Raw genomic sequence first — 15,268 nt, forward strand, 5'->3', positions numbered from 1 at the left:
GCTAGACCAGAGCAGGTACACTGGTACAGACAGATAAGAGTTCGAAACACCAGGAGTCCAGGACAGAGAAACCCCTCAGGAACAATAAAGAGTAGCGATACCAGGAGGGGAGGAAGGTGGGGGGAGATAGGGGGGACCGATGGCAATGATTGACATATAACCCCTCCTCGGGGGACGGAAACAGAAAAGTGGATGGAGACAGCAGTCGGTGTAAGACATAAAAAAAAAAAATAATTGATACATTTTCAAGGGTTCATTGGGAGTTGGGGGTGGTGGTGAGCTGATTATCAAGAGATCAAGTAGAAAATGTTTTGAAAATGATGGCAACCTACATATGTACAAATGTGCTTGACACGATGGATATATGTATGGATTGTGATAAGAGCTATAAGAACCCCCAATAAAATGATTACAAAAAAAGACTTAAATGTGTTGCCTTTGGTACGATGGATTGATTCAAGATGCAGGATGATATGCTGGGAAACACCAGGGAAAAAGGCAAGGAGCAGCTAGACCACCCTGGTGAATGTTCTGAAGAGAAATGCCATCCTCATTCCCAAGGCTCAGCCAGCCAAACAGAACCTCCCGTGAGTGGGCATTACCCGACTGGCAAAATGCCAGCATCCGCCAACTTTTTGTTCCCCCTCTCAGAGTATCCTTTTATGATTTTTGTTTTTGTGTTAAAATATATTTGCAAGTTTACATGTAGTGTGTCCAACTGCCAAAGACAAAGATCAGATTTATACAGCTTCTGATAATAATGAAAGCTAAAGAAGCCATCTACTTTCATCAGGACTTAGAGAGACACTGAAGGGATCCTGTCCTAGATCAGGGACTAGTTACACATTAAAATTTCCCCCCAATTTAACCCTCTATAGAGGAGCCCTGGCTAAGCAAGGTCTGTAGTTTGAAACCACCAGCTACTCCTGGGAGAAAAGCAGGGCTTTTCTACTCCCCTAAAAAGTTACAGTTTCAGAAACGCAAAGGTTGCGTTCCACAGGGTTGATACGATTCAGCATCCACTCAATGGCAAAGAGGTTGTTTTTTATTGAGAGTTAAATGACCGTCCCCTAAGTGACTTATGCTCCCCTAGAGGAAGTCACCATATAAACATGGAAACAGAAGTCCCAGGGGGCAGAGCAAACAAACGAGCAGCTACCTAGTGCCAGGGTCCACATGGACCATTGAAGGTAGGTCAGCGGACGTCTGTCAACAAAACAAACCAAGCTCACTGCTGTCCAGTCCACTCTGATTCACAGCCACACTGGGATCCCTGGTAGCAGTGTGGGCATGCGTTGAGCTCAGCCACAAGGTCGGCAGCTGGAGCCCACCAGATGCTCCCCGGGAAAAAGACTTGGCTTTCTATTCTCCCCATGAATCAGTCTCGAAGTCCGCAGGGGCAGTTCTACTCTGTCCTGTAGAGCCACGACCAGGAAGCGCCTATCAAAACTAGGATAACAACTTCGGACTTTCGTGGCCATGTACGACTGGGTCACTATGGTGCCAGAGAGCCCATAGGTGGTGTACAAGGTGGCCGATGTCCCAAGAAAATTTTATGGATGTTGACATTCAAATTTCATACCATGTTGCCATGTCACACAATTATCTTAAAATGTTTTCTTCTCTACCCATTTGCAAATGTAGAAGTCATTCCTCACCCACAGGTGGTACCCAACAGTGGGGGGTAGTTTTGGCCACTGGCTGCAGCGCCGGCTCTGGTTCCAATGACCACACGGCATGTGTGCAGGAGGGCCCAGAGGGCCCTTCCTCCAGGAATCTTAAGAACTTGTCAGCCCAACGGTAACTGCCAAGCTGCACTCTCAGGTACATTTGGCACACCACTTCATTTATTCAAAAGTATTTATTTCCACAAATTTTCATTCACAGCTGAGTAGTATAGTTAAGGATTACAAGCATTTTTCTATAAACAAAGGTGTACTTTACAGATTTGTTCCAAGTGGAAAAATATTTTCATCAGTATAATTTCTTCTATACTGTCCAAGTCACCCCTTAATGTATGACCGTTCAGAGGATCAGTCCTTCATGTAAACATCGGTAGGCAAAGTTACATCCAAACTTGAATGATGCTGACATGACATCACTTTAGGAAGTAGCAGGACTCATCTCTGATGGTTCCCCATGGTTATCAGAAAAGGTTGATTGGAAACACAACGCTTAGTGTCTAATGAGCTTTGTAACAAGAGAGACCAAAGAGCTCCACTGTTTTCATTGGCATTAGCTTAGCCTTCTGGACCACCTTTGCTCTCTAATGGTGGCACGGATGTACACAAAAAGTGACTCTAGTGATGCTTGGCTCATGCAACAAATGGATTTGAGCAACCTTACAGAGGAATAGAGACTACAGGATCCTACCCCATGCTGCCGTTGCCTGTTGGTCACCACGGAGTCCTGCAGGCACCCTGCAAGTGCTTCAACTAGGGATGCCCTGGCCGCCATAGGATTAGGCCAAGAGTACACACACCACTTATATGCAGAAGCAATGGGTTCTGACTTACTGTGTGGCTGATCATTGCAAGGCATTAAGGCCTTCAGAGTGAATGTTTGATGATGAACTGATGGTAAGGTTTTTTTGTCCCCTAAATCTTTCAAGACCTTACCATCAGTTCATCATCAAACATTCACTCTAAAGGCCTAATTCCTGCAGCTCTGATGGCCCTGGGAGAATTCACGTAGGCAATACACTTGTCAGCTCTGGCAACCATTATTCATGGCTGTGTACACAAGACATGATTAGAGGAAAACATATAATACTTAAAACACAAGTATTTGATCTATAAATAATTGATTCATAAATCCTCTTCAAAATGCTTTTCAAGGTTTCAAAAGATAAATTAAGAACGTTTCAAACAACAAATCAAACTGACAGGATGCTATGTTGAACATGACAGTCCTTCCCTCAACAACACTCACTGCAGAGAAATAATTGATACATCAGTTACCTTGGTAACAGTGCAAGGCACATAGTAGGAAAAGTGGTCAAGACTTTTAAGAAACCAAGACAGATTTCGAATGCAGAGTTCAAACTGCTATATTGAATTTCTTTAAATTAAAAATCATGACTGATTTCATGAGGTGGGAACATGTGAGTTGAAGTGCCTTAGAAGACGCAGACACTAAAAGTACTAACAAAACTTCTCGCTTCCAAGTGTTAAATAGGACAGATCCACATAGTAAATAACCAATACCCTTCTCTGTGGTCTACAAGAGCATGCATGCCTTTGAACCAAGCACCGCTCAAGTGAAACACAGTGATCTCTTGGAAGAGGCGGTCAAACTGCCCTTGCCGAGGCCAAGCAGAGGACCGCCTATCAGTGTCCTCCTAGCCTCCACTTATCCGACTGGTGGAGCTTTGGATTTCCAAGTCCTGACACCTGGTGACAGCAGTGATTCAGAGAACGCTGGTGTGAGATCCTACTGAGGAGAATACGGACACTGCTCATCAAACTTGAACACTTAACTTATTTTTCCCCAACATGATGTTTTTGGCCATCTTGAAGATTCAGGACAGTCTTTACATACAAGACTCGGTTTTTAAACTAAAGTACATCAAAAAGCCAAACAAACAAATTACCTCTCAACAGACAACTCTGAAGAGGTAGCCACTGACCCAATTGTTTTAGACTGGCCATCCAAGTCGGCATGTAGCATTTGTCCCATGAAGGGACACTTCTAGTTCAATCTATTGGAGGAGGACGCCCTGGAGAAGGCAGGATAGGCTGTTGACCGTGGAGAGAAGGGACAAATCCATTGCCAGTGAACGGGGGTCAGCAATTTTAACTCAGGTGCTGCATTGTTCTGGGTCCACCAACCTAAAACAAAAGCCAAAAAAAATCCAAATTCACTGCTGTTGAGTCAATTCCGACTCACAGTGACCCTATAGGACAGGGTAGAACTGCCCCCATGAGTTTTTGAGACACACAGTAGGAAGGCCCATCCTTCTCCCTCAGAGCTGGCTGGTGTTTGGAACTGCTGACCTTTGGGGTCACAGTCCAAGGTGTAACCTCTGTGCCACCAGGGCTCCTCAGCTTGAAGAGGATGAATGAGGAGAAAGCCACGATGTGAGGCCCAGCGGAGTGAGTGTTTGGGGCTTGGAATGTGTTGTGTTTGCAAGGGCCTTTTAAGTTGAGCGAAGAAGAGGTACTAGGAGGGGCTGGTGGAGTTCATGGAAGCGAGAGGCTGCTTGCTCTTCTTTGATCTGCAAACATCATCTGCTCCTGTCACAGGGCCAGCATCCAGTGGTCATCTCCCGGAAATGCAGAAAAACAAAGGACGGGCATAAAGACGAGGCAGCCCTTTCTGACCGAACGCCTCCTTTTGAAAAGAGGCCACAGGGTACAAAGTAGCAAACGTCTAAGCCTGTGGTCTAAGCCTACTACCACGGAATATCCTGTTGTTCTTTTTAAAAAAAATCTATTTCATAGCAGAGATATCTAGAATGATTTTACATAGCATATTTGAAAATAATCTGGAGAGGAAAGGTGACACAGCTGGTTTTTTAGCCTCTGAGTAATAATTTAGTAATCCCAGAACTGATTCCTTGCACGGTTTCCTATGCCATGTTGTTCTCAGCCGCCACACGCTGCCGCCCCATACTCTCAGGCACTGGAACCAGGAGTGTGTAGGTGGTGCCCGACTAGAGGGAGGCGGGGTTCCAGGCCCTCACACTGGCGGGACTCTGCACATCTGTACACAAAATAGGGTTTTCCTCCTTTGACTAAACACGTGGTTGACATACACACCAGCGGAGGCTTTGCTGGGCTTTCGAGCATGGACTCTACTCCGGAGCAGCTAGGCTTTCCATCTGGCCCACGTCTGAAGGTGGGCTCGGCAGTGTTTGAATACACCGCTTCCACTTACCCGAGACGAACTTCGTAGAGAGGTGTGAGCACTGCGGGGCCTGGGTTTTCCTCATTTTCTTCAGAAACCAGGACTCACGGCCTTTGGTCTGAAGGTCATTATCGCAGCCATCTCTACCTCACCAGACCGTCCCAAACACCTTTGGGAAGCCTCTCAGAAACCTCGCCACAAGTCCATCGGCCTCCTTGCCTGGGGTGGGGGTTGGGGTGCATGTGTCCACCACAGCTCTGAGCACCATCACTCCTTAACCGTCCTCTCGGGACAAGGTACACAGCGCAGACATGTCCACTGTGATCTGAATCTGGAGCTTCTCCAGTTATCTGCAAACACCCAAACGAGGCAGGCGGCTGCCATTTCCTGAGCCGGTGGCACATTTTGATGGCAGCCAGGAGTTAGGAGGTGGACTTGGGCAAGCTGAAAATCTGAGACACGAAAACCTCCCGTGTTTCAAGTGTTTTATTCTGAGCCGTACGTACAAAATAATAATATTAATAATAAGGACACAGCCACGTCTCCTTCTGTAGAGTTCTCCGCAGACCCTCGACCTCCAGCTAATGCTGACCCTTGAGCCCGATCCACTGTCCCGCACGCCCTTCCGGGGCCGGGCCAGGCATGGGGTCGGCCCCTTCAGACTTCATTGAGGAACTCTAAGTGGAGCCCCGCGGGGATGTGGATGGAGTCCATGGTCAGCGAGGAGGGGTTGAAGGGAAACAGGACCGGAAACATGTGCTTGGAGTCCAGCAGCAGCTGCTGAGGGTCGTTCCTCTCTTGGAGCTGTGCCTGTGGGGAGGGAGAGGGGAGACGTGGTCAGGACCCACGCCACCCAACAGGGCCGCTTCTGGGGAAGTCTCCAAGGCCAGCTGGCACCTTATTCCGGTGCAACTGCCGTGAAGGTGGCCGGGCAGGACGCCAGGACCAGGAGCTGTGGTCTCCCCCACTAGCCCAGAGGGACGCCTGGACCAGCAGTGACCCTGGATCTCCGCTTGTCTAGACCGTCTGGAAAACACTGGCCACATGCAGGTGGACAGAGAAAGCTCCCCAGAAAGACTGAGCAGCTCAGACGAAACTGGGGGCCCTGACTCCGGTGACTGAGGAAGATTCCAAACCTGACCAAACCACCCTTCAGAGCCGGCTCACGGACCCTTACCCTCCACCCTCTGTGCTCATTCTTCACAGTTGCCTGTGACCCAGCAGGTTTCTGACTGGCTGACCTATGGCCGGAATTCTCTTCCAGTAAACAGTGCTGTGGCCAAGTCAGCTACCGCTCTCCCTCAGGTTAATATGTGTCAGAGTTAACATGACTCAGCCAACGTGCCCTTTGGTGTGTGTGCACTGCCAGCTCTCCTGGCAGCAGGTGTAGGTACAGGGTCCGACAGCCAAGGGGCTTCTTTTCTGTCTGTGGCATCTGAAAGCAGGTGGCGAGATTGGCACCTTCAGGAGAGCCGTTCACTCACCCCTTCTTGGTCTGGTCTGCCACTTTCAGAGGGGGCCGGTGAGGCCAGGTTTGAAGGACTTGGCTTGCCTACTTGGGTTGTGTGCGTACATACACATGCATGACATGCATTTATATGCGTGTGTTTATATTGATGACACTTATGGCAAAGCCTACAAACAGTTGTCACGTTTTCACCCCAGCCATATTTCAACGTCCGTGACAGGAAGTGCATTAACCTTCACTGCTACCTCTTTCCCCAGTTGTTTTGTTTTTTGTCACCTCAAACCAAAGTATGGAGCAGCCCCTCCCCACTGCCCCCTCCCTCCAGCCCTCGTAACTTTGGATCGACTTCGTCTCTTTCGGCTTGCCTGTTCTGGACACCTCGTCTCAGTGTAATCCTGTAGTAGCGCCAAGAAAAGCTTAAACAGCCTTGACAAGAGTGAAGCCATTTTGAGGCGACAGAAGCCATTATGAACTAGCTATGAACGAAAAATGAACTAGCTGATATTAGGGACGCAGGCTGTGCTGACAAGTGCAACGGAATGTTGCAGAAGGCTTGGAAGAACTAAGAGCAGTTATTGTTTGACGAAGAATGGCTAACTGCCATATCCTGCTTCTGTTCTCTGCTTGCTTGCGAACCTGCACTTGCAACAGTATAAAAACCTCTGGAAAAGTAAACGGGGGACCGCTCAGTCTACTCTCGAGAGGGCCGACGGTCCCTGTGCAGGATATAAACCATTTTCTTTTGAACTTGTCGGCAGTCTGGGCTGTTTTCTTTCTGGAAACGGACAGTAGGCTACAACAATCTGATCATAAACACACGTCCCACTGTGTGGACGTCTAGTTTCCCAGGCTCCTTTTGCTGAAGCACTATATCTTTATTTTTATTTTTTTTAACCATTCCTTTATTGATGGCCTTGGTGCCCTTTCCCAAACCCATTGGCCATATATGAGAGAATCTCAAAAAGTTCATGGGAAATTACTTCGTATTATCTTTCAGTCCTTCACCCACCCCCCCACCCCCCACACACACACTTTTGAAGTCCCCTCACGCACGAGGGTTTACTTCTGGCCTCTAGACTCCATTCCACGGGTCTATGTGTCTTTCAGTGCCACACTGTGGGAAGCAGAGAGGTCATTCCCCAGGTTGTCCCCCCATAATACATGCCAACCCTAAGCGGCTGCCTGCTAACACATGGTCAATGACCATACACCTGGAGGTCGGCTGCTTAAAGGTTATCTCCCTGAGGGTTATCAGCCATCTAGAGCAATCAGACCCTATAGTCCCACCCTAAGTAGGACTCACTCCCTTCTGATAAGGATAATGGATTGTTCCCCTGCAGGAGAGCCCAAAGACTAAGGTCAAGCCAACTCAGGGAGGACCAAGGTTAGGCTGCCATCTTGACTTTAGAGTCTGCCCATCTTGTCACATGTATACCCCTCGTGCCTCCCCCTTCCTATTGCATGCACACCCCTAGCTCCGGTCCTCTCCTATTGCATGTATGCCTATGGTACAACCCCTTCCTGTTATGATGCAATTAGGGGGGCTTGCATGTCCCCTACGTGTATATTAGAAATATATTCGCTCTCTCTGTGCATCTGGCTGCTGAGATCATGGCTGCCCCAGAGGTGAGCAGTCACATGCCTTCTCTTGTTTGATGTCTCTTTCATTTTACCCCTCAGTTACACAACCGCCCCTTGGACCCATTCGATTGTGTGGGCTGTTACCCCACGCCACATTGTTTTGATAACTCTGGCTTTGCACTAAGTTTTGAAATCAAGCAGTACGAGTAGACCAACTTGGACGTTCTTTTTTCAGGATTATGTCTATTTGGGGTCTCTTGATATTCCTTGCGAACTATCAGGTGGGTTTTTCCAAATCTGCAAAAGCTCTCATCATTATAAGCTTTCCAATGATCACATTGATTCGCATCATCATCTTAACAATAGCAAGATTTGCAGCCTTGGAAACCTTATCAAAGATTACTATGAGCGAGAACCTGCTCAATGGCAGTGGGTTTGGGAACCCAGGCACACTGGCTACTTCCCCACTTATTTGGGTCCTTCTTTAATTTCTTCCCGCAGAAGCGCCCATGGCGTGGTGGTGACGAGTCGGGCTTCGATCCGTGTGGTCAGCAGCTTGAAGCTCTGGGAGAAGGACTGAGCTTTCTGTTCCCATAAGCAGTTACCCCTCAGAAAGCACAAGGGTCACTACGAGTCAGCACGCGCGCAATGGCAGTGAGTTGGGGCTTTCTTATTTTGGGTAATTTCTTTCAGCAGTGTTAAGTAAATACGTTTTAACCACGTCTCGCACCTCCTTGGTTAACCTTATTCCTGAGTGCTTTGTTCCTTGTGGTGTGATCACGAATGGACGTGCCTCGGTTTCCTTTTCAGACTGTTCGAGAGTACAGAAATTCAACTGATTTTGGTGTGCTGTTCTCAATCTAAGGAGCATTCTGCGGTACTTCTCCTAAGACAGCCCACTGTGTTCCATATTCTTTGCCCTTGGATTTCAGTAGCCTTTTCCTCCATCAAACATTCCTGAGCCAGATTCCAGAGTTCCAAAACAATAGATTTTGATAGGTTTTTTTTCTCCTAAGCCCTAAAGTTGCACTTGTCACCACTTTCCGAGACACCACTTTGGGTCTCCTAATTTGGGCATCTTCGCGCCTGCTTCTCTCTGTAGTCTGTGTCTTTAACCGCCTGCCCTTTGCACTGCCCTTAAGAGAGCCACCTTCAGTCTGCCTTGGCATCGTTTTCTCAAGTGTTGGCCTCTCTTCCTACAAATGACGCAAAAGCGAATTTACTCTTTGGAAACTTGCGGTTCAAGGTCTACGGCTTTGGTGCCCCACACTGAAACACGGCAAGACTCTCTGCATAAACTCTCAGGAGTGTTTCAGAGGAAACAGCTTCCTGTATAAAGACCCCATATCTTCTCCAGCATCTTCAATGCATGTGATAAGCCCTTTCCTCACGCCTCCCCTCCACCGATCACATTCTTCTCCTTTTTTATACTTGTCTTGTGCTGGGTAGGCACGGGACTGCTAATTATAGGGTTGGCTGTTCAAAACCACCCACTCCTCCTCTGAGATGAGGCTGTCTGTCCCCAGGAAGACTGACAGCCGAGGAAACCCTACAGGGGTCATTATGAGCTGGGGTCAGCGAGATGGCAGTGGGTTGGGTTTGGGGTTGGCATCACTTCTCGGAGTCTGGGAAAGGAGTCTCCTTCTGCAAAGCATTTCCCAGGCACCACAGTGGGATAAACGTGCACCCTTTTCCCTGAGCAGTCCCGCTATGACGCATCAGTCAGGTGCTGGCAGTTAGAGAAGGTTCGGCACTTGGCCAAGCTCACCTAGACCTCAGCTATAGAAAGTGGATCATTACATTTTTTTGAAAATCCCATATCCTCAAAGCAAAAACCAGGTGCCATCGAGTCAGTGCACCATCGAGTCAATGCACCTCAGGGCGGTCACTGACGGAGTTCCCAGAAGTGGATCACCAGGTCTTTCTTCCGAGGTGCGCCATAAGGCAGCCTGGAGCCTTCAGCCTTTCTGGTAGCAGCGGAGTGAACCAACCATTTGTACTCTATGGGGCCCCTTAAGATTGATTTAAATAACCACTTCCTTCGCATATTCTTTCACGCACGCACCCAAAGACAAATGTAACTCTTAGAGAACAGACTTGAGAACCCAAATTGTTTTCCTAAAAGAACAAAGTGGCAAAGGGACTTCCTAAAATCTGAATGGCAGAGACTGTAAGGTGTATAGCACAAGTATGTTATTTGGGGATGGTCCGTGTAGCCAACAGGAAGCCTGGGACATAGGTTCTTCTCAAATACAACCTGACCAATCTTCGAGGAATAGAAGCAACGTCAAGGTCAGAACCCAGACTTCCCATTTCCCTCTGGTTTCATCGTTGAACACTCACCTGGATGGTTCGGATAAAGGCCACTGTTACCCGTTCTTCAAATTCGTTCAGGGGCGTATAAAGATTTAAAATTTTGACAATCTGTTGGGAGACAAACATAAGCTTAGCTCAGAACTCAATGCACATAAGATGAGGACTTTTGAGCTTCTGTAAGAAATAGTTCAATGACGCTGGCACAGAGGATGCCTTTCTTTAGAGAAGACCCCCAGCTTAGACGGGTTTCAAAGACTTTATGCCTCGGAGTCCGACTACATTGGCTAGAAAGTAGATCCCACACACCCACTTCCCACTCCCACTGCCTACTCTCAAACTCTTTGCCTTAGAGAGTTGATTCTGATGAACGGTGACCCACAGGTCAGGGTAGACCTGCTCCCGTGGGATTGAGACCATAACTCTTTACAGGAATAGAAAGTCTCATCTTTCTCTCGGCAAGAGGCTGGTGGTTTTGAACTGTTGACCATGCAGTTAACAGCTCAACGCATAACCACTACACCACCAGGGCTCTGACGATGCCTGCTCACTTATTTAAAAGAATGAGGCTGTCCAAAGTCCCCAGCCTCTCATTGACCAGTCATTTCAAAGTCTCTTCAAGAGAGAACTCGGGAATTTATCTTAGATAAGGTCTTGTTAAACAGGACCACCCCCCCACAGACCACCCCCCAAAAAGGCCACTTTTAAAAGGAGCACATTTATTTGTGGGGGATCATCTTTTGTCTAGTGGTCTGCCATTAGGAGGCCAGGCCAGGCCAGGCCAGCTGCGTCCTAGAGGGGAGGTTCTGAAAGCAACCTGTCTACAGCGATGGAAAGGATGGGGAAACTTTAAGTACGTTTATGGAAGGAAACAGCTCTTAAGGGCATGCTGACTTCGCTGCACCAAGATGGATTCGTTTTGTGCTTCTGAGTTTGGTTCTGTTTGGACCGACCTTCGGCACATTCCTGCTGGAGAGCCGCATCTCGCTGTGTGCAGGAGGGGTACCTCTAGATGGACCGGGAATCTCTTTGCAACCAAGCCCGGCCCTTGTTGCTTTCCGACACTGGGTAGTTTGGAACAAAGGGAAGGCACATCTACCATTAAAAGGAACGTCTAAATTCCTCGAGGTCCCAAGGCTCACTAAGGAAGCCTGGGAAAGAATGGGGACACTTGAACGATGGTGTTGGTGAAGAAGACGGAAGTCCCACGCACTGCCTGAAGAAAGAACAGCCTGTCCTGGGAGAAGTGCAGTCAGAATGCTCCTAGGAAGCAGGGGAGTGAGCTTTGTCTCACTTACTTCTGACATGGAAAGGGTATCATGCTTGGTCAAGTAGAAGGTCACGCACGCACACGCACACGCAAGAGGAAGACTGTCAGTGAGATGGGCGGGCACAGGCTGCACCCATGCTCTCAGACCCCAAACAATCGTGAGGGCAGTGCAGGACTGGCCAGGGTTTCATCTGCTGTTAGTCTGGTCACCGTGAGTCAGAACAAGCCAAGCCAAAGGCCCTAATGCTCTCTTACACAACATGGAAGTACATCCCAATGATCATGGCATGACTGGGGTCAAAAAAGTATTTTTAATGCCAAATGCTAATGGTGCCAATTTCTGGGGGGGAAACATTTTAATCCTAAATTTTGAAGTGAAAACCACTCTAGAAGGCATTGTTTTCAAGTCTGTTTTTGCGTCAGCTTGGCGGTTTGTGGACCGACGACCGCTCTGAGTGGCCAGGCCAGCTTGGAGCGTCACTGCGAATGGTAACTGCAGTGTCTTGTTTCACAAAGAGGTCTTGGGTTCATTTGGGGGAAATCCCACTGGCTGACACAGAAGGCCTGTGCCCTTGAGGTGGCTGAAGGCTGGGAGGACCGTGCTGTAAGAGCCACTGCTGAGAACAGAAGCAAAGGGGAGAGAGGGCGCACCTGCTGGGTGCTGAGGGCGGTGCACAGCGAGCAGATGGCTTCTGCGTCCTCGGTGGTTTTCTTCTTCAGCTGCAGGAGCTGGGCGGCTTGGATCAGAGGCTCCATCGTCTGGGCGGCTCCACTCTGGTGGAGGTTTCTGCCGCGGAGCCACTCCTCCAGTTGACTGATATTGTACCTAAGAGACAGGTCGACAGTGAGCGGGCTGAGCCGGTCCCAGAGGCCACCTGCTGGGTCCATTGTGCAGTCTACTTAAGGCTGCTGTCATCCTCCTCCCCGCCTTAACGCCCTCACGCGAGGGAAAGCTTGGAAAGTGACCGCCACCCAGACGCTGTTGAATGGACGAGTGACCGAATGAATGAATAACATCCAGCCAAGAGAAAATATCACAGTCTCTGTATCCATTCATGTGTGTGCGCGCGGCGGGGGTGGGGGTGGGGGCCTTCAATTTACAGAATTAAAGCAATTCACATATTTCACATCCGCAGACAACTTTATCTTTTGATGTGAGCCTTCATGCCCCCGAACGCCTGGATTCCCTCCTGGACCTCATCACCTGGCATTTACCAGATGCAAAAAACCAGACCACACAGCTGTCTCTCCGTTGGAACTGGTTTGTTGAACCAGAGCTATTAGGTGGGCGTTGTTTCGTGGCTGGGCAGCGGGCTAGTGCCCTGCCGGGAGCAGCGGCCCCTCCCGTGGGCAGGCCGTGGCGCCCCTACCGGAGCTGCATGCCGGTGCTCCAGGAGCAGACGTCCTTGCGCAGCAGCAGGTTGTTGAGCGCCACCGCGGTGACCATGTAGAAGAGCTGCTTGAACACCTGCTGGATGATCTCGGGGTCCAGGCCCTGGTCGCACATGACCGTGTGGAAGGCGCTCATCTGGCGGATGACGGCTTCCAGGCAGTAGGTACTGTCCCCGTCCAGCGTGCTGGAGGAGCGCTTCCGGTAGCCGGTGGGCTTCACGCCAGAGAGACCCTGGATGCTCTCGTTCTCCAGCATGGCAGAAACTGCAAAGCAAAGCCCGGTTGGAAAGGACAGGCACCATCCGCTCTCGAGCTGGGCAGGCCTTGAGCAACGGTGCCAGCCCAGAGGCGGGCAGCAGCGCGGGGACATGCAGCCCTGGCCAGGCGAGGCACAGAATTTATACCCCACCAGTCTGCACGTGGTGCAAACAGCTGTGGAACACATCGTCCACATCAGTTAACTGCTGATGGGTCACGGGCAAGCGGATGCCCCAACAGCTCAATTCTGTCCTGCCTTCTGTGCCGAGGAGCTGCCCTGGCAGCGCTGTGGGTCCACTGGGCAGTGCCACCCTCCAAACCCTTCCAGGCAGGCAGAGCGCTGAGGCAGTCACTCGCATAGAGTGCCAGGGCAGCTCTAACGCTGTCCTGTGGGACCGCCACGAGCATGGCAGTGGGTTTTGGTTTTGGTTCGGGGCCGAGGGCCTAGAGTTTGAGAAATGGCTGCTGGGTGCAGATCACATACCCACATTAAGCGAGGAGCCCTGGCCTATGAGCCCACTGCATTCAGTAGCTTTGAGTCTTCCAACAGCCCTCCCTCCCTCACTGCCATTGGGTCAAGCACACAGTGGATTTGTTTATCAGAGCAGACAGCCTCATCTTTCTTCCACAGAGCAGCTGGGGGTTTCGAACCGCTAACCGGGCAATAAGCAGCCCAACTCCTAACCGCTGGTCACCAGGACTCCCTTATCACGGGCAAGGGGATTCTAATTTTTCACTGTCTAACCATTTACCCTTTTGGGATTTCTACTTGCTACCTACTAGAAATTCACTCACGTTGGAACAAAATTATAGTATTCTACAGAAAAAGGAGAAAGAGAAAGGGCGGAGATTCCCACTGCCCGTGACCCTGTCCTGTGGGATGGTATGGGCCAGCCACGGCTCCTCTTCTCAAGGCCTGCATCCCAGGGCCGGCGGGAGGCCCTCCTGAGTACAAAGGTGGTGATGGTGGGGCACACAAAATGTTCATGGAAAAACGGAATTTAAAAAGCATAGGCTTTTCTCCATGAACTTTTGGAAGCCCCCTTGTAGATCCAGCTCCTTAAGGGTACGCAGAAGCGCCCAGATGGCTCAACGAGGGAGCGCTTACCTGCGAACCAGGAGGTGGGCAGTTCAAACACACCCAGGTGGCTCTGGCACATGGGGTCACTATAGGTAGAAACTGAATCGGTGGCACCCAACCACCAATTGGCAGTGCTGGCCACGTCTCCCCCAGGCCCCAGGATGAGAGGTGGGGACCTCCTGTGGTCAGTTTACCGATCATGGGCTGTAATGCACCCTCGGCGATTTTGATGAGCTGCTGGTAGATCTGTATAGAGAGGTCGCTGAGCACCTGACGGTATTCCGTGAGGTCAAAGTTCCTGAGACAGTGCTCATTCTGCTTGGCAGTGTTCTGCGTCATGAAGCCCTGTGGAGGGAGGGAGAGGAGTCTGCTGTCCGTGCTCGGCTGGACGCCTGCCACTCCAGTCACATGGGCAAGCTTCCTATCCCTGCCGCCCCACCCAGTCTCTCTGTTCTTGAGAATGCTTGTAACACAGATGAACCCCTCAGGACCAGTAAGAGGAGCAGTGATCCTAGGAGAGTAAGGGTTGGAGGGGGGCAGTAAGGGGGAACTGATCATAATGATTGACATGTGGCCTCTCTCCCAGGGGGATGGACAGCAGAAAAGTGGGTGAAATGAGACCGCAGTTGCTATAAGACATGAAAAACAAAGAGTAACTTAAAAATTATCAAGGGGGCATGGAAGGGGGAGTGGGGAGAGGGAGGGGGGAAAATGAGGAATTGACTCCAGGGGCTCAAGTAGAAAGAAAATGTTTTGAAAAAGATGATGACAACATATGTACAGATGTGTTTTGACAAAATGGGCATATGTATGGATTGTGTTAAGAGCTGTAAGAGCCCCCAGTGAAATAAAATTAAAATTAAAAAAAGAATGTTCTGCCACCTCTGCACCCCCTGCTCCACCTCCCACCCCCAACGTAGTGGCCCTTGACCATTGAAGGTGGTGTGAAAACCCAGCACCACAGAGAAGTCAGGACCGTGTGTTCAGAATGGCAGGATTCGTGTAGTATGAATCATCCCTGAGGTGGGAAAGAAAAAAGGAAACGGTTCATTATATC

At 49.7% G+C, this 15,268-nt stretch overlaps 1 protein-coding gene across 1 annotated transcript in view; it reads right to left on the reverse strand.

Moving 5' to 3' along the window:
• Nucleotides 1–1,842: 1,842 nt before the first annotated feature.
• MYO5B (myosin VB) overlaps nucleotides 1,843–15,268 on the reverse strand; it is a 168,043-nt gene continuing 154,617 nt past the window's right edge. The window contains 5 exon segments of the mRNA XM_045296048.1: nucleotides 1,843–5,658; nucleotides 10,241–10,321; nucleotides 12,132–12,306; nucleotides 12,851–13,136; nucleotides 14,406–14,556. Coding sequence (XP_045151983.1) covers nucleotides 5,506–5,658; nucleotides 10,241–10,321; nucleotides 12,132–12,306; nucleotides 12,851–13,136; nucleotides 14,406–14,556 — 846 coding nt within the window. The 3' untranslated portion in view covers nucleotides 1,843–5,505.

The sequence above is a fragment of the Echinops telfairi genome, unplaced genomic scaffold (genome assembly GCF_000313985.2).
Source record: "Echinops telfairi isolate 266 unplaced genomic scaffold, ASM31398v2 ScPeMD7_7400;HRSCAF=8409, whole genome shotgun sequence".
Classification (NCBI taxonomy): Eukaryota; Metazoa; Chordata; class Mammalia; order Afrosoricida; family Tenrecidae; genus Echinops; species Echinops telfairi.